At 43.3% G+C, this 22,729-nt stretch overlaps 1 protein-coding gene across 1 annotated transcript in view; it reads left to right on the top strand.

Annotated features, from left to right (window-relative positions):
* Nucleotides 1-22,729, top strand: part of LOC122787573 (Rab interacting lysosomal protein) — a 1,137,527-nt gene that overhangs the window by 817,305 nt on the left and 297,493 nt on the right. The window contains exon 5 of the mRNA XM_044054356.1: nucleotides 6,273-6,448. Within this exon, the coding sequence (XP_043910291.1) occupies nucleotides 6,273-6,448 (176 nt within the window). The remainder of the gene's footprint in view (nucleotides 1-6,272; nucleotides 6,449-22,729) is intronic.

Below are 22,729 nucleotides of genomic sequence, written 5' to 3'. Positions count from 1 at the left end.
TGGAAAAAGTTCTCTCTATGGGCAGCAAATAAAAAATTAGACCCCTTGTCAGTCCCAGTTTTGCTGGTACTGGATTACTTATCACATCTTTTCCACTCTGGGGTGTCTGCCTTCACTATTCGTGTGCATTTAGCTGCCATCTCAAATTTCCACGTTGGTTTTCAAGATTATTCACTTATGTCACACAGACTCTGTAAAACTTTCTTGAAAGGGGTTATCCACCTAAAACCTCCCTTTAGAGAACCGGTACAACCTTGGGATTTTGCATTGGTTCTGCAAGCTCTAACAGTTCCCCCCTTTGAACTTGCATCTTCATGTATTGTAAAATATCTCTGTTGGAAAACTTTGTTTCTGATTACAATCACATCAGCCAGACACTTGTTAGAACTTCAAGCCTTATGCATCAAACCTCCCTGTCTTATCTTCCATAAGGATAGGGTATTACTGAGAACTAATTCTTCCTTTTTACCAGAAGTGGTGTCAGAGCGGTCTATCAACCAATCTACTGACCTTCCAGTGTTCTTTCTTAGCCATTCTAACAAGGGAGAGTTTTGCCTGCATTCCTTGGATGTTCATAGGCAAATACGATTTTATCTGGATACAACAAAATCTACCTGTAAATCAGACCAACTGTTTCTGGCTTTGTGTGGACCTAGATGAGGTCATCCTGTATCAAAAGTTACATTGGCTTCATGGTTGAGAAATTGTATTTCCTTTATTTACAACAAAAACAATCTCACCTTGCCTCATAGAGTAAAAGCTCATTCTACAAGATCTATGGCAATTTCTTTCCATGCTAAGGCTTCCCTCAATGATATTTGCTCAGCTGCAACTTGAGCCAAACCTCATACCTTTATTCTTCATTACAAATTGGACTTAGCCTCCAGAGGTAGAGCTTCCTTTGGCTCCATGGTGCTCAGGAATGTCCTTCCATGAGGGCCACCCAGGGATACAAGTAGCTGGGGACTCTGTCCCATCAGTAAGGAATGAACGAAGATTAACAACATCAGATAAAGAAGTTATGTCTTACCATAATGTTCCATCTGTGTTATTGATCTTCATTCATTCATTACTTCCCACCCTCTGTCCCCCATCCAGAGGTTCCTGGTTGATCTCATGTACTCCTTTATTGTAGATCGGTTATGACCAGAAGTAGCCTCTACTTTTATCTATCAGCTTGCAAACTCGATCTCAGGTAACAGGAAGCAGAGCATTCTGGGTAGGACCTTGGTTCGAGAGTTTTTGGCTGACTCGAGCTTGATATTGGCCAGCTCGGTTCCGAGGACGGAACTGATAACCCATCAGTAATGAATGAACGAAGATCAACAACACAGATGGAATGTTATGGTAAGACATAACTTCTTTTTCCTATGACATGTTACTATATGCAGGTTCTCCAATGGACTCTAGCTGTTCAGTAGTTTATTCTGCAACATCCTCTATCCTTCTCTGCAACATCCTCTGTCCTTCTCAGTCAGACTCACTCGAGTATGCAAAAATCATCTTTGTTGTTGGATTCAGTCGGATGAGATTTACCTGGGCAGTCCTATTATTATGCCTTCTCCAGTAGCCAAAGTGACCACAAATGAGTCCCAGTTGGGGTGGCAGGGGCATTTCTTGGGACAGATGGTGCAAGGCACGTGGTTCCCAAGAGACCAGTTGCACATCAGTTTCCTAGAAATGAGAATGGTTGTATTAGCATTGTAGGCCTTTCAAGATGTTCTCCATCTAGGGACTATTGAGATACAAACTGACAACATGTCTGTAGTCTGGTACATCAACAAACAAGGGGGAACCCGATCTTAGCTCCCATTGTTGAGAGGCAATGAGAGTGTGGCAGTGGGCGATGTCCTCCAACCACTTTCTTATGATAATGCACATTCAGGGGAAATCCAACGTACTAGCGGACAAATTCAGCAGGTCCATTTTATTACCTCATGAGTGGTCTCTCAATCAATCAGTGGCAGAGATGTTGTTCCATCTTTGGGGCCAACCTTGCTGTGATCTCTTTGCATCTCTCCACAGCAACAAGTGCAGCAGGTATTTTACTCTAATCCCCCTTCGGGGGAGTCACTGACAGATGCTGAAGTCCAGGTTTGGCCCTCTGGTTTCCTTTATGCTTATACCCCATTACCGCTGATTCCAAAATTCTTACAGAAAGCATGTCAGTTGAAGAATTTAGTTATCCTCATTGTCCCCTTCTGACTTCACCAAGTGTGGCTCCCCTTCCCTTGGTTTCATCTTCGATATCCATCATGGATACTGCACCTCAGTCCAAACCTTTCCTCGCATGCCTTGGGGTTGAAGCATCCCAATATTCCAGACCTCAAACTAACTGCATAGTTTCTCCAATTCCATTAATAGCTAGACAGTCCAGGCTTTCCTTCCTGGTTTGGCATATACTTTTATCTTCCCAGAAAGCTTCTACAAGGAACAAAAGTAAATGGAAAAGATTTTCAATTTGGGCTCTTAAAAAAGGAAATTGACTCTTTTATTGCTCCCATTTCTTCAGTTCAAGAATTCTTAGCCTCTATTTTGCAGAAAGGTGCTAGTTTCTCCACAATCAAAGTACAATTAGCAACCATATCAAATTTTCATTCAGGAGAAAAAGCTTCCTCTTTAACTTCTTCCCGATTATGCAAGGTTTTTCTAAAAGGCACCTTCTTATTCACACCTTCAGTGAAAATTGTTTCTCCTCCTTGGGATTTGACAGGTGTGTTTCAGGGGTTGACACAACTATGTTTTGACTCCTCAGCCAAAAATGATTTAAATTTTTTGTCTTGGAAAACAACATTTCTAGTAGCAAATACGTCTGTGAGGAGACTTTTAGAACTACAGGCTCTATTATCCAAATCTCTTACATTGTTTTTTTCACAAAGACAGAAGTACCTAATGAACTAACCCATCCTTTTTACCAAAAGTAGGCTCTGAATTGAATATCAGTTTAAACAGTTCATTTGCCTATTTTCTTCCCTATTTTTTCAAATAAGGGAGAGTACATGCTGCAACTTTCAGACATACATAGACATGTGTTTATGTACATAGGACAAAGGATTTCAGGACAACAGACCAGTTGTTTGTTTCTTTCTCACTGAACAGACTGGGATCACTGGTTACTAAAGTTAAGCTGGCAAAATAGATTACTGATTGTATTTCTTTTATATATACTCATCAAGGCCTCTCCCTATCAAAGTCTCCTAAGGCTCATTCAACTAGATCCATGGCCACTTCTGCCTTCTGGTCCACAACTTCCATTGATGACATTTGTGCAGCAGCTACCTGATCTAATGCTCATACCTTTATTACTCATTATAAATTAGATGTGACTTCTAGAGTTGCTTTTGGTTTGGCAGTTCACCGGAATATCCTTCGATGAGTGTCATCCAAGATTCACATAGCTGCGGACTTTGTCATATATGTTGAGGAAGAATGAAAAGGGCAGCATCAGATATTAAAGTTATGTACTCACCATAAGTATGCATTTGTGTTGTCCATTTTCATTCTTCCTCAACTCCTCACCCTCATTCCCCCTTCCTATCATCTTCTGGAGTGATGTGGCTATTTTAGAACCTTTAGTTCCAGTTTTGAGCCCTAGCTTACTGTTATTTCCTGTCTCCTACATTATGTTAGGATCTATAAGGCAGCAAATTTGATCTGAGGTATTGTAGGATGGCTGGGGCTTTATGGGTAAAGGAAGGAGCTCGAGAGTTGGATACACAAGTCTGTGATATGCAGCCGAGTTGGATCCAAGGTCAGGTCTATAACCCATATGTTAAGGAAGAATGAAAATGGATAACACAAATGTATTGTTACGGAGAGTAGATAACTTTAACTTTTGAATCTGTGATTTGCACAGTGCTTCTAGCAGAACTTATTCTGTATGGACTAACCTCCAGAAGCTTATCTTACCTTTGTAGCTGTTTGAAGAATGGAACCTTGATAGTATCTGCAAGTCAAATCTTTCTCACCCTCAAACTGTTTGTGAGGTGTATCCCAGGGAACAGTTTTTGGACCTCTGCTTTTCACATTTTTTTTTCTTAGACACACTTGATCTTGAGCTCTGGCTCACGCAGACAGTATTTTGAGGGTTCTCTGTTTACTGACAAGCTCAAGGACACTGTGGCTCAACTGTTTATGGGTCTGAACATGGACATTCAGGTTAAAATCACCAAAACTAGGGCCATTTTATTTGAGATGCAAGCTCACGTCAGAGTGGTAAAATAAAAGTAGTACCTCTCTGTCAGTTGGTGGCATTGTTTTGTTGATTTGTTGATTCAGTACCCAGTTTCAAGTATTGAGATGCATTCTAGAGCCTGCATGTAACTTCTCACAAGTCAATAAGATACTGCACAAGACACTGTCTGCACTTGCCTGCTGTTATTATATTAATAATTTGCTAACCACTAAAGCAAGACCATCTATATGCAAAGTTTTCCTTATCCCTACTTTAAGATATGACATTTAAAAACTCCAAACAAGAACTTGTAGAAGCTGCAGATGACCTTTAACACAATCAGCAGTTTTGTGATTTGCAACCAAAGGAAAGAGCATCATTACCTTACCCTTTCCTCTCTGGTTCACCATTCTCCTTCGGTTTATATTTTTTAGTAAACATAGTGGTATAGTGATGTACAGGCTGCTGCACATTGATATCTGCAAACTGTTACACAGGTAAATCACGCTTAAACCATTCACCAGAGATTTTATGTCTTACATTACTACTTTGACTCCCCCCTCCCCAGCCATGACAAAGCATTCATTAGCTTGTACCTCTAAAGCATTTTGCATTCTTGGCTCTGAACTTTGGAACTCCATCTTATTTCTGTAAGTGAACTGGAAATCTAAAGGTACTCAGTTAAAATCCAGATAAAGAATACTGCAGATGTTTAAGCAGTGTCACCTGACTGCATTTTTTTCTGTGTGCGTTTTGCTGCTATGCCTGCTGAACATCAAGCCTAGCCCTATGGGACTTGAACCCATTTGTTCCGCCATTCCAGATATACTCACTACAGATGTGAGAGACATTCAAAGGAGGTTATCTTTCAGACAACCATGATGATGCTTTTTGTCTCAGTTTGTGCCCTAACGTTTCTGTTGCTCACCTTGGAGGTGAAGTTCCTTCACCATGAACAGGTGAGTCTAGCTTATCCCTCAAACTGGGACCTATAGCCTTGAGTGTAACAAGAGCTTCCCAAACCATTCCATCAATTAGGTGAGTCTGGCTTAACCCCAAGAGCAAGACCTGAAGCATACCGCTCAGCTGTCCAGATTTTTGTCTCATATTTTTGGCCTGTTCCTCATAAAATTTGTGATTTTTCTAGCAAATCACTGTGCTGTGATGATCTGAGGACTGAAGTCATTAAATGATGACATGCATTTGAGTTTCAGACTTCATGTCCTTTGGAAAAATGCATGTTAACACAAACTCTGTTATTCTAGCAACTTTCTAAGTTTATAAGAGCAATATTTAAACTCTGTCCCTATTTTTGGGCCTTTGTCCTCCTATTTTTGTCAGGCTTTGTCCAGATTTCTAGCTGTAAGAGGATGAGAAGCATGACCTGAAGGCATCCTGTTTGTCTAGCCCTGGCAGACATTCACTCCCATCAGTGGCTCACATCTTTCCAGTGCAGAGGATGTAGGGGAGTTTTTCCTAACCTAAACCCCAATCTCTGGTGGCTAAAGTTGGTGCTGCATCATAGCGGGGCTTCCACTGTCCTCTCCTGTGGTGTGTGTGTGTGTGTGTGTGTGTGTGTGTGTGTGTGTGTGTGTGTGTGTGTTCTCCCACACACACAGCTGCTGCCACTGGCGTGGAAAATCCATCCTATGCTTCAATAACCTTTGTTCAAGCTTCTGCCTACACATGTAATATTGGCAGAGAGGGAATCAATGCATTCCTGAACTCCAGAATGAGCTGAAATTTGCTACTGACATCCATCTCCCCCAGCTCTTCTAGTACCAAGGCTATTAACTGACCTTGGATCATGTTGATTGTAGTAAGGACATTTTCCCTCTATGCTACAGAGCCGGGCTCACTTGACTGCATTTGACCTGAATTGCTGTGGAGCGATTAGGATTCAGACACTTCAGCTGTGGAAGGTGTAATTTGATGTTATGGTTCTCTGCATATTGTAACTAGGTTATTATAAAGGGACCCTATTGGTCATGTTTACTTGCCCGTAATATAAACAGTAATAACTAAATAAAAACATTGAGTTGTACATGCTGGGCTTCACTGCATTATCATTAATCCTGTACTTTATATTTTAAATTAGGTAAAAGAAAGACAAAAGGCCCCTGAAGCTGACCTGAAAAACAAACTAGTAATTGACTTGAATGATCCAGATCAGCCATGTTTCACTAAACAGGAAGTCCAGCAGCTCATAGAGGAGCGCAATGAGCTGAAGACAAATCTCTTCCTGTTAGAGGAGGAAATGGCTTACTACCAGCGGTAAGCTTAAAGACCAGATTTGTTCTCAAAGAATATGATTGTGTTTATCTGAATGCTTGATTTATTAGCTGTGTATGGTTGCATTGTATTTAAATTACTTGTGCAATTCACATAAACTATGTGGATATTGGGAATGACTAGTATCCATTTGCTGTGCTGTTTTTCAGCTCAGAATGGTGGTGTGCAATCAAAAAATGTAAAACATGGTGGATTTTTTCAAAGAATGTGGCTGAAAAAGTGGGTGCAAAATCTTGAATATGATCCTGTGCCACAAAAGTAGAATTCCTTTTCCTTACTGAAGAAACTCTTCTTAAGTCAGCAGAGCAGAAGAGAAGAAAGGAGAGTAAATGATGATTATGTGCTTTTGCATACACAAAAGGTTGGACTGTTTCATAAACCAGGCAGTTAAAAAATTGAGATTTGTATCTAAAAAATTTTTAAATGCTAGGGTATAAACTGAGTTTTGTACATACCACTACATCAATTATTCTGTATGACTGCTGACCACAGTTTTTGTCACAATAATTATATGCATTTCTTTATTTTATGTCAGTTGTTTTTGCATATGAATACCAACTAAGTATATTTTAAATCAAAAATAAAATAACCATACATATTTAATGGCAGACCATGGCAACATAAATTATAAAAAATAAGGAATAAAATAACTGAAACAAAATATTAAGTGTGAACATAGTGTCCCTCCATGAATTCAGATGTCGTACTGTAAACAATGTAAGGGATCTGTCTCCTAAAGGGGGTCTTGAAATCATACTTCTGAATCAGGGAAATTAGCTGATTCTAAAGTACCAGGGCCAAGTAGCAAAGGAAGACCTGACAGATGTTTTGTGTCAAGTCCCTAGAACAACTGGCAACTCTTTACCTGAAGAACTGAAAAGGTACTTTAAATAGGCAGGACCCAGAGTACCTTTGGCTTGGAAAGTAAGCATAAAAATCTTCAAAATTGGCCTGGCAGATGCCAGAGCACATATATTTTATGGCACACACTTGATTTTCTGACCTGAACCCTAGCTGTGGGATTCTGCACTTGCTGCAGCTGTGCCCGTCCTGGTCCACAAACCCAAATTAAAGGGTGTCACAGCAGTCCAGGTGAAATTACATTGGTGCTTGAATCGTAATCACTGAATCCAAGGATGGAATGAGTTTCAGGGTCTGTGCAGTCTTCTAAAGATGGTAATATGGTAACTCACCAATGTCTGACACTTGGTCCCTTTAAGCCAGGTTGTTATCAAGAATCAGCTCTTGGTCAGGGGCATGTGATACAGATTCCAGGCTGTACTTCTGTATTTTGTAAGGGAGATGAAAAGGAGAGGAGCATGTGAGGGATGGATGGTGGCATGTACTAGGGTCTATATTAAGTCAGTGAACACTTAAAAAAGTGAATGCGGATTTATCGACCCCATGTAAGTGAAAGCTTACAATCCCGAACACTTAGAACAGCGTTTTTTTTTTCCAAGGGTAAAAATCGCTGCTTCAAAAAAGAAAAAAACAAAAAGAAACTTTAAAGCATTAAATAAAGTGAGGGGCATCACCCCCCACACCTCCCCTACTTAAATATACCAACTCCGAGATCGTACTACAGTGACGAAAACGGCAAAATAACGAAGGAGGCCAAACGATTTCTTTCCCAGGGAAAGAATTTGCTTATATGCCATTTCAGTATTTTGCCATTTCATACTTTCAAGTTCGATCAAGATACATTTGAAAGAATGTACCTTCGGTCATATAATAGGGAACCATGTACTAGACTTGATTCAGTTTTAACTGAGTTGAGCATTAATTGACATTGTTGCATCCACTGAAGGACTGAATCCAGGCAGTCTTCTGAAGTAGTAAAGTCTGGTGCAAACGTCCCCGTAAAAGAGAGGCATAGCTGAATGTTATTAACATATGACTGGTAAATTTCTACTCTGTAAGACCTTTCTGAGTGGCAGTTTACATTCTGTGAAGAGGAGAGTTCCTGGTATCAAGCTGTTTGGCATTCATATTCCTGCTAATGTCTCCTGCAAGACAACTTCTCAAACTACGCTACATGTATTGCCTTACAGGTTAGGGGTGAGTCAGTCAAAGCTAGTGCCAGAGAAGCTACAACATGATCTTAGGCATTCAGTCAAAATGTCTCAGTCCACAGTGTCAAAGCCACTGAGAGACTAAGGTGGACAAGGATGGAATATAACAACTGTTTTATCCTCTGTCACCATTAGATTACTTGCAGCCTGTGTAAGAGTTTTCTTAGTGTTGTGCGTAGATCCAAAGCCAGAGTGACAAGGATTAAAGAGATCATATAAGAATAGATCTACACATGTAGTGTTTTTTGTAACATGACATCTGATGTTGTCATTTGCATTCGTTCCTCAATGTGTGGGTTCTGATCTGACCCTCAGATCCGACTCAGCCATCTTCTGTAGATTCTAGGATCCGACTCTTGAGCTCCTCCCTTACCCAGACTGCCTCTGACCCTTGCAATACCTCAGATATATTTTGCTGCTTTACAGGTTTGGACAGAATTGTGTTCTGTCGAGCTGTAAGAGTTTAGTGACTGAATTTATAAGCCTTCGGATCTGATACTCATTGTTTCTCCATCCCCTTAGCCCATAGTCAGAGGTTTTCTCCTGAACCGGTATCACTCAGATTGAGGTCTCCCTTTTTGCAGGAGAGACCTAAAAAGATTTCTAGGCTACCCTCCACATCCTCGTCAAGTAGACCATCCTGAAGTTTGTCTGAGGTGGAGGTGGACAGGATGATAAGATGAGAAAGTTCCTCAGAACAAAATCCAGATGGGGATCTTGCTAACTCTGGCTCCCATCGCATCCATAAGCCATAAACCATTGTTTCAGCCTACTGTTGCTCCTTCTCTGATCTGGCTTTCTGTTTTGGAGCCCTTGGGTCTGAGATCCCCAAGAGTCAAGCCATTGGATGCAAAGTTTCCTTTGTCTTCCATTCCAGCAATGTCTTTGATCCAGTTGGCTCCGACCCCCTCAGAGTATGATGGTTCTTGGAACCAAATTGTCGCCATCAGATCTGAGGGTTTGACTTCAACTCCAAAGCTCTTGGAGCCTTCACTTCCCCTCGGAGCTGGACAATTCGGCTTCATTTACTCCTTTGGAACAGAGGATCAGGGAGGACCTGGGATTGTCTGCTTCCAGAGCTTCAGCACTGAGTAGATTGTCCTCACCTTCTCTTGGCCCTTCTGCCTTCAAAGTGCTGAAAAAGAGTTTTCTCTCACCCGCTGGATCCATCCTTTGTTCCCCCCTGCAGATCCTATGTCTCAGTCGGCTCATCCTGTCCTTCAGGGACAGCCAGCCCATATGAGCTTCCAGTCAGTCCCCACTTGGGAACTCCCCACCTCTTCTGATACCTCACCAGAATACCCCACTGAGGAGGTCCCTCGGAAGAGGTCATGCAAAAGGAGGCACTTAGATTCCCTGCAGGAATCTATCATGGAAGACACCGATTTTGATGAAGGGGAAGGGTCCCCCTAATCTTCACCTGAGGATGTCTGGTCTGAAGACATCGTAGAAAATCTTTGCCAGAAAGGTGGTTGGTATTCCCAAACACCTTCCCAGGAGGAATCTGTGTTCCTGGAAGCCTTTGGATCTGGACCATCTACATCTTGGGTTACCCTTCCTGCTGATGAGCTTATAGACCTTGGCTCCAGCAGGGCATGGAAAGAACCGGACTACATGGAAGCAGTCCCCAAGCGCCCAGACAAAATGTTAAGTGTTCCTGCTGATAAACAGTACTGGACTAAAGGGATTCCTGTAGATGCCATGGTTGTTGTGGCTGCCACCAAGAAGGAGCAAGAGGAAAAACGCTCCACTGTCTATCCCCCTAACAGGGAGTCTAGGGTGTTGGACAGGTTTGGGAAGTGAGGGAATGAGTCAGTGACATTTGCCCTATGATCGCTGAACTACCTCACATTTAACCAGATTAGAGGGGACTTGGTAAAGGAACTTGCTAATTCTGCCACAGGGTTCATGTCTGCAGAGGAACAGAAGTCCTTCTGCTTATGGATGGCCACCCTACAATGTATAACAGATGCGTCCATGAGGTTAATCTTTCACGCAGCTGAAGGTACCTCTAGGGCAGCTGATTCAGGCGTAGTCATAAGGAGACATGCCTGGATGTGGTTGTGTGATTTTCTGGAACCCTGCAAGACATCATTCATCAACATTCATTTTGATGAATCTTCTTTGTTTGGGCCAACCATTAATGATGCTCTGTCCCTCAGTGAAAAGGATGGAAAGACTTTGTCTGCTGTCGGAATGCGCTTTTCTGCCCCAGAGACCTTTCTCTATGAAGCAACGCAGTGGGAAGAAGATGTGGTTCTGAAAATCTCAAGGTCCCTTTCAGGACTCACATGGGGATTTTTCCCCCAGAGGCAGAGGGAGAAATAACTACAGTGGTAGACATTGCTCACATAGCAGAGGGGGTCTGCAGAACCAAGGATCTTAAGATTTCTTCTCGGACAGATCCTTCCAGTGTTCGGGAATGGTTGCCCAACTGTCCTCTGGAGGCAGTTTGGGGGCATTTATCTTTGCACTTGTCTTGGTTAACCATCACAAAGACACTTGGGTACAAAGGATCATATGCAGAGGGTATTTTGTTCCCTTTTTACAAATTCCTGTACAACAGAGGAAAAGGCTTCCCAATGTTCCATCCAGTCAGAGGGAGCTAGCAGCTTAAGAGATCCAAATGCTGCTAGACAAAAAAGTCATCCTAGAGGTCCCCCAAGACCAAACAGGATCCAGAGTTCACTCAAGGTTTTTTTTAGTGTCAAAAAAGAATGGAAACCTGAGACCTGTATTGGATTTCAGTTATCTAAATCGATTTGTAAAGAATTCCAAATTCTGGATGTTCCAAGTTGCAGTCCATTCTACCTTTCCTACAGAAGGACGACTGGATGTGTTCAGTCAATCTTCACGATGCATACTGTCACATCAAAATGGCCAGGCGCTCCCAAAGGTATCTGTGCTTCCAGTGGGCAGACAGTCATTATCAATTCATAGAGCTCTGCCTTTTGGTCTCATCACAGCTCCCAGAGTGTTCACCAAATGCATTGCAGCAGTATCAGCTCACCTGAGACTGCTTGGATTCAAAGTGTTTCCATGTTTAGATGACTGGCTCCTCACTACACCAACCAGGTATCTGCTTCTAAAGGCCAGAGAATATCTACTTCAACTATCTCTTTCACTTGGAATCACTATCAGGTTGGAAAAATCACAACTTCAGCCAGTCCAAGTCTTGGAGTTTGTAGGGGCCAGTTTGGTTACAGTCAGTTCTGCAGTCTTTTGCCCCAAAACAGAGTTCTCACATTGAAGATGCATGTCAAACATATACTTTCTGTTCCTTCTCCCCCCAGCAAAACTAGTCCTCAAAGCTGTAGGGTCAATAGCTGCTGCAATTTATCTAATTCCAACTACTTGCCCCCACATGAAAATTCTTCAGTGGACTGTAGCAGTTCAATGGTCCTTTTATCAGCACCCCTTAAGACATCTAATAAAACTGTTTCAGTCTTGCCGAAAGTCTCTTCTTTGATGGATTCATTCAGAGGAGATAGGTCAAGGGCATCCATTTATCTTTCCTCCTTGGAACACCACACTGACAGTAGACACCTCCCGGTTGAGGTGGGGAGGCATTACTTAGAAAGGACTGGCAAGGCACGTGGTCCCCACAAGAGACCAGTTAGCATATCAATGTCCTAAAAATGAGAGTGGTCCTTATAGAGTTGCAGGCTTTTCAGAGCTTTCTAACTGTAGGGACTGTTGTAGTACAGATGGACAATGTTAATAGTCTGGTGCATCAACAAGTGAGAGGAACCAGATCCTATCCCCCTTTGTCAAGAAGCAATGAGTGTGTGGCAGTGAGCGATCTCATCCAACCGCTTTCTTGTAGCAATGCACATACTGGGGAAGTCCAACATTATAGTGGACAAACTCAGCAGGACAATTCTCATGCCTCACGAGTGGTCTCTCAACTAATCAGTGGTAATAGTGATCTTCCACAGATGGGGGTTAACCTTACTGTGACCTATTTGCATCTCCCCGCAACAGCTAATGAGATAGGTTATTTGCCCTTATCCCACCTCAAAGACAGTTACTGAGAGATGCCCTAGTCCATGTTTGCCCTCCGGTCTCCATTATACTTTTCCTCCTCTGCCTCCCATCTGCAAGTTTCTTCAGAAAACACTTCATTTGAAGAGCACAGTAATCCTCATTGATCCTTTCTGACCTCATCAAGTGTGGTTCCCTTTCCTTTGGTCTCACCTAACATGTCCTCCTTAAATGCTGGATCCCAGTCCAGACCTCCTATCTCATCTGTCAAGGCAATTTCACACGAACATTGCAGGCGTAAAGCTGATTGCATGGTTTCTCCATTTCCAGTGATGGCTAGACTTTCCAGGCTTTCCTCCCCAGTTCAAAAAATCCTAGTCTCATTTCATAAGCCTTTGCCTAGGAAGAGTTGCAAAAGTAAATGGAAAAGGTTTTCTTTTTGGGCTCATCAGAGAAAATTAGATGCTTTCACTGGCCCACTTCCAGCTATTCTAGAATGTCCTTCAAGAATGCAACTGCAGTCGTAACATGTGGGTTGTCCTGCCTCAGGCAGCCCTCGGTCGGCCGGATTCCAAAGTCTGGGTCCGACGTCGGCTGATGTCGCATTTCTCTCCGGCGCCAGTGCGGCTGGAGTACATAAGCATCAGCCCGCCATTTTCTTCAGTCTTTCTTGCCGCGGTGCCGAAGCAGAAGCAGTTCGCAAGTGCCGGTCGGTCAGCTCCTGTATTCTACGATACCGAAGTCATCAAAAAGCTAAGTGCCCGTTGGGACCTTTTCTTGCCTCAGCCGATGTCAGAAATTACTGAAAAAGTTAACAATTGTCTTTTTTGTGGTAAACAAATACCTCATAAGGATTTCCACTCTTACTGCCTCCCTTGCCTGGGCCCAGACCACGACGTCTCGGCCTGTGTAGCCTGTGCTCGCTTCAACAAGCGCACTCTCAGGCGCCGGGCGGAGTTCGCTGAAGATTTTTTCGGCGACAAATTTGCTTATACCATGCCGCCGGATCTTCCGACATCGCAAACTCCCAAAAAGCGAAAAGACCGGGACAGACATCCACAGCCCGTGTCTACCACCGACTCCACGCCAAAACCTAGCGCGGGTGCTCCGGTTCCCTCTGAGACGGTCTCTCCACCGCAACCAAGACACCGTACCAACGACTCCGATTCCAGATATTACTCCAACGCCAGTTATAGACTTTCCTCCGGATACCGAAACCGAGGAAATGCCCGAGACCATTGCTGTAGACAAGGTCACTCCTGCATGTGGAGCTGCCAGGCCTCCTATGGCCATGTCTATTAAGGCCTACACTAGGGCTAAGGCAGCCAGCAAAACAAAGCATATTGCTTCCAAATCCTTACCTCAGCCGACTCCGGAGACACAAATTATGTCCATGGCTGCTGATTTAATTTCCATGATCAGAGGTTCAAAGGCCCCGGGTTGAACCCTCTGACCCTTCTCCTTTAGATGAAGACTCTGAGGGCTCTGTCCACTCTGATAGCCAGGAAGAGCTCTTCCAGACCTATGAGGACTCGGATGCAGAAGATTCCATACCTTCGGCCTCCCCTCCTGAGGATATTTTCTTTGGGGAAGTTCTGCACACCATGAGGGAACATTTCAAGTGGCAGGGTCAGGAATATTCTGATTCTAGGAAACACCTTAGGACTTTCCTTAAGAAGCCTCAGCACAGGCCCTTAGCTATTCCTCCTGTACTTGATGTTCTGGATGATTTGTATTCTGATTCTAGTGCTACCCCTGATTCTCTTCCTCCTGCTCCAGCCAAGCCAGACAGGTATTACAGGGTCCCAGAAACTCATTCCCATTTATTCAGGGCCCATACTGCTGATTTGGAAACTATTTCACAGGGGCCTAAAGGAGTTTCAGCCTCCACCTCAAAAAATCCTTGCCCTGCAACAGGGAAGCAAGGTCATTAGAGAGATGGGGTAAAAAGGTTTACACATCCACTACCTTATCTATGAGAGCTTTAAATTGCCTTTTCATATGTTCCAATATCAGGATTATCTCTTAGAAGATTTACAAAAAACATTAGCTTCTCCTGATCCTTTAGACAGGAAGACTTTGCAGGAAGCTGTACATAACACTCAGCAAGTAAGCAATCACTTCCTGCAGTGTGGATATGATGCACTGGAAGCTTCATGTAGGGCAGCTATGACAGGGCAGTGATGCTTAGACATGCTTGGTTAAAAGATCAACCTCTACCAGATCATGTAAAAGCAAAACTTCTGGATGCACCTTTGGAAAAGAACAAGCTTTTTGGTGCAAATGCTAAGGATGTGTTAAAGACCATCAAGAAAAAGCAAAATCAGTTCAGACTGTGAAAGATTTCCTCCAGGTTCAACCCCCAGATTCAGTAGGAATTGGCCTTCAAAAACTGGTCCTTTCCTAATCCAGAAAAGTTTCAAAGGGGTAAGAACAGACGTGGCCAAGGAAGAGGCCAATACAGAGGCCCTTACAGGGGACGACAATGGCAGCCAGGAAACCAAAGAAGTGACGCAGGGGTTTCACCTGCCCAACAACCACAAACTCAATGACTTTCCTCTACCGCCTACCAGGGAACAACTAGAAGCTCCCTTTGGGAAATTATCTCTGTTTGCAGAAAACTGGCACAGACTGATTATAGACCGAGGGTACAGGTTTCATTTTCATACCTTACCAAGAAAACAAGGCATGCCAAATCTACCACAACATCAAAGGGCAGAGGCTATCAAGCAAATCACTCTGCTGACTCGAATGAAAGCAATAGAAAGAGTTCCGCAGCAAGAACAAGAACAGGGTTTTACTCAAGACTGTTCCTTGTTCCAAGAAAAGAATCTCAATGGAGACCAATACTGGACTTGTCCGCATTAAACACCTTTCTCATAGTACCAAAGTTCAAAATGCTGACTCTACAGCAACTCCTTCATGCTGGGCAAGGAGTCGTGGCTGATTACTCTGGACCTCAAGGAGGCATACCTACATGTCCCTATCAGACACAGCTGCAGAAGATACCTCAGATTTCTTGCAGGGCCAGAGCATTATCAATTCTCAGCATTGCCATTTGGCTTATCTACTGCCCAGAGTATTTACAAAATGCCTGGCTTCAGTAATTGCTCATTGCAGGCTCCAGGGTATACAAATTTACCACACCAGTCTTAAGAAGTGTGAAGTTGGCTTTTTGAGAAGTTCTTCCAGTGTGGTCTTTTGTTGGGGGTGGGGCGGGATGTGGATCTCCAGTGTGATTTAGTTTATGGTCTGATCTCACCAATGAGGGATATACTTCGTGTGGAGCATTTGGTCCCCATGTTTGTGATGATCAAGTCTAGTATATTTTCCCTCTTGTGGGAATGGTGACAAGTTGTTCCATAGCATTTGAGCTTATGAACTCCAGAACCTTTGGAGGCTAGGATATTGGGGCTTGAGTAATGTTCCCAGTCTATGTTTGGGTAGTTGAAGTCACCCAATATGATGGTGTTTGAGAGACATTTATACTCCAGTATCTTCAGGAAGGCTGTGTGGGGTTCCTGAGTTTGAGGAGGGTGGCCTGTAACATGCTACAAACTAGTAGAGCAGTTTTGCCTCATGGCGGTTAATTGCAACCTGAATGGTCTATGATGCTTCGTGAGTTGCCACTCAGCCTGGAGGTGTGGGTATCCTGATGAATATTGGATACACCCCCTCCTTTTGTGTGGTGTTCTGATCCGGCTCAGGGGCCAGAAAGCGCATGATGAGGTAAAACCTGATAGTGCATGCTCTCAGGAGCCTTGAACCAGGTTTCAGTCACAGCACAGACATCGCATGTTCTCCATGACTGAGGAGGGCTTGAGGGCGTGCATCTTGAGATTTGTAGGGACTTCCTGGCATTGAGCAGCATTACCCTAGTTTTTTCCATTATTGTTTTCTAGAGCGTTTGGGTTTAGAATTTGAGCCTTGTCTAAAGGCACTATGGGGTTGCAAGAGCCTTTGCATAATCTCCTGAAACCCAGGGGTGACAGGTGTCACCGCCCCTTGCAAAGCAGAAGGCAAGTGGCTTGTCAAGCATGTCATTCAAGGTGACAGACATGACATTGGATCCCCTATAGAATGACAATTCAGAAATTAAGCCAATTATTAAAAACTGATCATTTTGTCTCTGTATTGTGGCATCATTCTTGGTGAAGGTAGGATACTGCTCAGGAGTCATACTCAGCCTGGGCTTGCATAATCCTGAGAGCTCCTTTATGTCTCTCTTTTTCATGTAGTCCAGGGAGGCCATGTCTCAGGTCATTCACACCGCATGGACAATGACTGAGTCATACTTGTACTTGCTGTGGAATGACCTGAGTGCTTGTGTTATATGATAAGGATTCTAGCTCACAGGCAGCTTACTGTGACCCTCTCCTTGTTCAGTCTGGTGAGGTGGCGGGACGTCAGTGTGTCTGACTATGGAGTCACCCCATGACAAGTGTGTGGCCTGGCATTGTGTTTGGCCTTAATGGGCTGTGACTGATTTGCACACTGACTTTGTGATCTATGTGTTGCTTGTGTTATGTCAAGAGGTGGCAGTTGTTTGGGTGTCTGTCCTTTGGGAGGCCTCTGCTGTTTTGGTAGATTTTGATCAGTGCCTCTGAGTATATGTCTTTGTGTGTTTATGTGTTTGATTTGTAGTTGTGATAGTTCTATGTGAGACTGGGTTTATGGTGTGTGTGTGGTTACCTTCTCCTCTGTCTGGTTTGCCAGTCCTGAGTTGAGAGAGCTCAGCCTCCAGTTTGGCTAGTTGCATCTCTCGTGATGTATTTGTGTTTTGGGAGGAGGAGAGGTTGTCTGTGTACATGAGGCAATTGTAACATTGCCCCTCAATATTCCCAGGTAGATTCACTCAGCTGAGCAGGAGAGGACGCTTAGCAACTGACCCTTTGACATGCTAGAAGAAATGAAAAGTTTGCTGTGTAACTGAGTCAGAAAGGACCTATAGGGAAGTGGGTACTCAAGGGGGTTTTAAGCTAGTGAAGTTACTTTTGTATAATATAGAAGTGCTTTTACCTGACTAAAATGCTTCTTTTAGGAACAAGTGCTGAGCACACAGATAGATAATAGACTGTTTAGATTACAAGTAGAGCAGTTCTAAGGGAAAAAATGAAGAACAGACTTTTTACGGAGCCAGAAATAGTTTAACCTTGTTTAACCAGCTGCCCGATGGTGTTCCTAGTGGCAACTCCGGCTAAATGGCAGAAAAGGGCAATAAGTCAGGGTAGTACAGGCTAGCACACTTTAGTGGGCAGCCAAAACAATTACATTAAACAGCAAACAAACACTTTTAAATGACTTGAATTAGACTAATTCGACTAAAATGTACTTTTAAGTGCCAGATAATAAAAAATGCAGTAAATAACTATGAAAACAGTTAAAGCTTGCTCTAGGTAAGCAGTAGAAGGTAAAACAAATATAAAAAACAGCAGGATACTTAATCAGGAAAGCAGTCGCTTTTTTTCTGTTCTCTGTAGCCAGGAAGACTCAACAGGACCACGTGGAGCTGTGTCTGAGCAATATGGCTTCAAAAACATGCCAGAGGCAGATTTTAACCAGGGAACTTCAAAAGAGCTAGAAATGGTCCAAAATGACCAATTACTACAGCTTCTTGTGCTGAGGTCACTTCCCTCAAGGACAGGTAGGCTATTCAAGGCTCCCCACTCCCACTGGTGAGCTAAGAAACTTCCTTCTATCCAAATAAAGACGATAGGCAATGGACAACACAGGAACTACAACACAGCTGGGCATACAGCAAGGCCTGTAAACTGGTCTAACTAGTTTAGGAGAGGCAGTAAAACAAGGAATTTTTTTTGTTTTTGTTTTAAACAGAAACACACAGAAATGCAGAAAAGGCAATAAGTCAGTAGTACAGGCTAGCACACTTTAGTGGGCAGCCAAACAATTAAATTAAACAGCAAACAAACACTTTTCGACTTGAATTAGACTAATTTCGACTAAAATGTACTTTTAAGTGCAGATAATAAAAATGCAGTAAATAACTATGAAAACAGTTAAAGCTTGCTCTAGGTAAGCAGTAGAAGGTAAAACAAATATAAAAAACAGCAGGATACTTAATCAGAAAGCAGTCGCTTTTCAGTTCTCTGTAGCCAGGAAGACTCAACAGGACCACGTGGAGCTGTGTCTGAGCAATAGTGGTTCCCACTCTGCCTTTTGGTCTCACCACAGCACCTACAGCATTCACCAAATGCATGGCAGCAGTAACAGCTCACCTGAGACGGCTTGGATTCAGAGTGTTTCCATACTTAGATGACTGGCTCCTCACTGCATCAACCAGGCATCTGCTTCTAAAGACCAAAGATTATCTACTTCAACTATCTCTTTCAATGGGAGTCACTATCAGGGTCGGAAAAAAAATCTCACAACTTCAGCCAGTCCAAACTCTTGGAGTTTGTAGGGGCCAGTTTGGTTACCAGTCAATTCTGTAGTCTTCTGCCCCAAAAAATGAGTTCTCACATTGAAGATGCATGTCAAACATATACTTTCTGTTCCTTCTCCCCAGCAAAACTAGTCCACTTAGAAGCTGTAGGGTCAGTAGCTGCTGCAATTTATCTAATTCCCACTACTTGCCTCACATGAAAATTCTTCAGTGGACTGTAGCAGTTCAATGGTCCTTTTATCAGCACCCCTTAAGACATCTAATAAAACTTCGTTTCAGTCTTGCTGAAAGTCTCTTCTTTGATGGATTCATTCAGAGTGAGATAGGTCAAGGGCATCCATTTATCTTTCCTCCTTGAACACCACACTGACAGTAGACACCTCCCAGTTGAGGTGGGAAGGCATTACTTAGAAAGGACTGGCAAGGCACGCAAGCTCTCCCACAAGAGAACAATTAGCATATCAATGTCCTAAAATGAGAGTGGTCCCATATAGAGTTGCAGGGGTAAGAACAGACGTGGCCTAGGAAGAGGCCAATACAGAGGCCCTTACAGGGCGACAATGGCAGCCAGGAAACCAAAGAAGTGCGGGGTTTCACCTGCCCAACAACCACAAACTCAATGACTTTCCTCTACCGCCTACCAGGGAACAACTAGAAGCTCCCTTGGGCGGGAAATTATCTCTGTTTGCAGAAAACTGGCACAGACTGATTATAGACCGAGGGTACAGGTTTCATTTTCATACCTTACCAAGAAAACAAGGCATGCCAAATCTACCACAACATCAAAGGGCAGAGGCTATCAAGCAAATCACTCTGCTGACTCGAATGAAAGCAATAGAAAGAGTTCCGCAGCAAGAACAAGAACAGGGGTTTTACTCAAGACTGTTCCTTGTTCCAAGAAAAGAATCTCAATGGAGACCAATACTGGACTTGTCCGCATTAAACACCTTTCTCATAGTACCAAAGTTCAAAATGCTGACTCTACAGCAACTCCTTCCCATGCTGGGCAAGGAGTCGTGGCTGATTACTCTGGACCTCAAGGAGGCATACCTACATGTCCCTATCAGACACAGCTGCAGAAGATACCTCAGATTTCTTGCAGGGCCAGAGCATTATCAATTCTCAGCATTGCCATTTGGCTTATCTACTGCCCAGAGTATTTACAAAATGCCTGGCTTCAGTAATTGCTCATTGCAGGCTCCAGGGTATACAAATTTACCTGACCTGGACTGCCTCATACAAGGACGACAAATTGATGTTGACAAAAACCTGGATTATGTCATACGATTACTTCAAGCTCTGGGATACACAGTCAACTTCCAAAAGTCAAGACTGCAGCCATCCCAGCAAATAATCTTCTTAGGAGCCAAACTAGACACAGCCTCTCAGATGGCTTACCTGACAGAAGACAAGCAAGAGAAGTTAACTCATACTTCAAAGGTTTAGCAAAACTCACCCAGATGACTGCAAGGAGATTCCTACAGGCCCTGGGTTACATGGCATCCTGCATTCTACTGGTTCCATTAGCAAACTACACATGAAAGCCAGTGGTACTTAAAAGTATTTGGTTCAACACAGCAACAATTGAGACAACCACACCACTCATTCCATGCCCAAAAGGAATTCTATGGTGGCCTTCGAGCCAGGAAATACAGGTATGTCATTCAAAACCACAGATAACACAGACCATGACTATAACGACGCCAGACCTTGGATGGGGCGCATATGAAGGCAGGTGTATACATGACAATGGTCTCCAAAGGAAACATCTGCATATAAACTAAAGGAAATGCTGGCAGTAATGCATGCCATCGAGGTTTTCAACACCACAATCCCAGCAAGGCCATTTAATGATAAGGGACAGACAACACCACTGGTGATGTGGTGGTACATAAAATGCTAGCACCCACTTACCCCTTTGCAGACTGACAATGCAGCTTTTAAGAAATCACTGAGCTAACATCCAGTTACAATCCCAGTTTGTTCCAGGAAAAGACAATGTGTTGGCGGACAGCCTAAGCAGGAATTTCACAGATCCACACGAGTGGAGGTTACATCCGGCTTCAGACAACTCACTTACATGGGGCAAGCCAGAAGTGGACCTATTTGCCTCTCACCTCAATCATCTTCTACCAAAATTTTGCACAAGGACATACCATCCAAAGCTTGGAAAATAGATGCCCTTTCATTCAACTGGAACTCCCTAGCAATCTATGCATTCCCACCTCTGCCACTGATGACCTCAGTATTACTAAAGATCAAAGCAGAGAAGCCCAAGGGAATCATAATAGCTCGGAGCCAAGACAACACTGGTACCCACTACTACGGAGCATATGTCACACCAGGAGGTGGGCCCTCCCCCAGTGGCCTCTACTTTTGACTCAACACAATTTCAAACACTGCATCCAAACCTTCAGACACTGCAGCTAACAGCCTGGGAGATCCCATAAATAACTTCAGCTTATCTCTCCAAGGAAGTTCAGCGGATACTAACAGAGGCTCAAGACCATCCACCAGAAAGGTTTACTTAGCAAAGTGGAAAAGATTCAGCAATTGGAATACAGCAAGGGACATGATGCATCATTACTGAACATCCCACTCATCTTGGAATATTTGGCAGATATGTTGCAGAGCCTCTCATATTCTTCCATAAAGATACATGCATCTGCTATTTCAGCTAGATACAACACTGATCCTCCTGTTTTCTCACCCCTTACTAAGCAATTCCTCAGGGAATCAAGAACATTAAGCCACCAAGAAAGGCCCCAGTGCCAGCCTGGGACCTCAATTTTGTCTTAGAAAAACTGACTCTACCTCCTTTGAGCCAGCAGCTTCAGTTGACTTGCAATTTCTCTCATGGAAACAGCTTTCCTGTTGGCAATTACCTCAGCAAGAAGGGTTTGACTACAGGCCCTAATGGCAATACCACCCTTTATTATTTTCCATAGAGACAGGGTTTCATTAAGGACCAACCCTACTTTTATGCCAAAGGTGGTTTCTAGGGTTTCTTAAATCAAGCCATTCATCTGCCTGCTTTCTTCCCCAATCCTGAGAATAAGGGGAAAGACTTTGCATACCTTGGACATTCAAGACAACTTCGATACTACCTGGACAGAACCAAGGCCAGTAGGAAGTCTGAACACTTTTGTAGCTTACGCCTGCAGTCCAAGGGAACTTCAAAAGAGCTAGAAATGGTCCAAAATGACCAATTACTACAGCTTCTTGTGCTGAGGTCACTTCCCTCAAGGACAGGTAGGCTATTCAAGGCTCCCCACTCCCACTGGTGAGCTAAGAAACTTCCTTCTATCCAAGTAAGGCAATGGACAACACAGGAACTACAACACAGCCCAGGATACAGCAAGGCCTGTAAACTGGTCTAACTAGTTTAGGAGAGGCAGGAAAACAAGGAATATTTTTTTGTTTTTTTTGTTTTAAATAGAAACACACAGAAATGCAGAAAAGGCAATAAGTCAGTAGTACAGGCTAGCACACTTTAGTGGGCAGCCAAACAATTAAATTAAACAGCAAACAAACACTTTTCGACTTGAATTAGACTAATTTGACTAAAATGTACTTTTAAGTGCAGATAATAAAAAATGCAGTAAATAACTATGAAAACAGTTAAAGCTTGCTCTAGGTAAGCAGTAGAAGGTAAAACAAATATAAAAAACAGCAGGATACTTAATCAGGAAAGCAGTCGCTTTTTTTCAGTTCTCTGTAGCCAGGAAGACTCAACAGGACCACGTGGAGCTGTGTCTGAGCAATATGGCTCTACTCTGCCTTTTGGTCTCATCACAGCTCCCA

This window comes from Protopterus annectens, chromosome 13.part0 (assembly GCF_019279795.1).
Source record: "Protopterus annectens isolate FY-2018-M chromosome 13.part0, PAN1.0, whole genome shotgun sequence".
Taxonomy (NCBI): domain Eukaryota; kingdom Metazoa; phylum Chordata; order Ceratodontiformes; family Protopteridae; genus Protopterus; species Protopterus annectens.
Note: the sequence above shows the minus strand (reverse complement) of the source record. Positions and strands in the feature narration are given on the sequence as shown.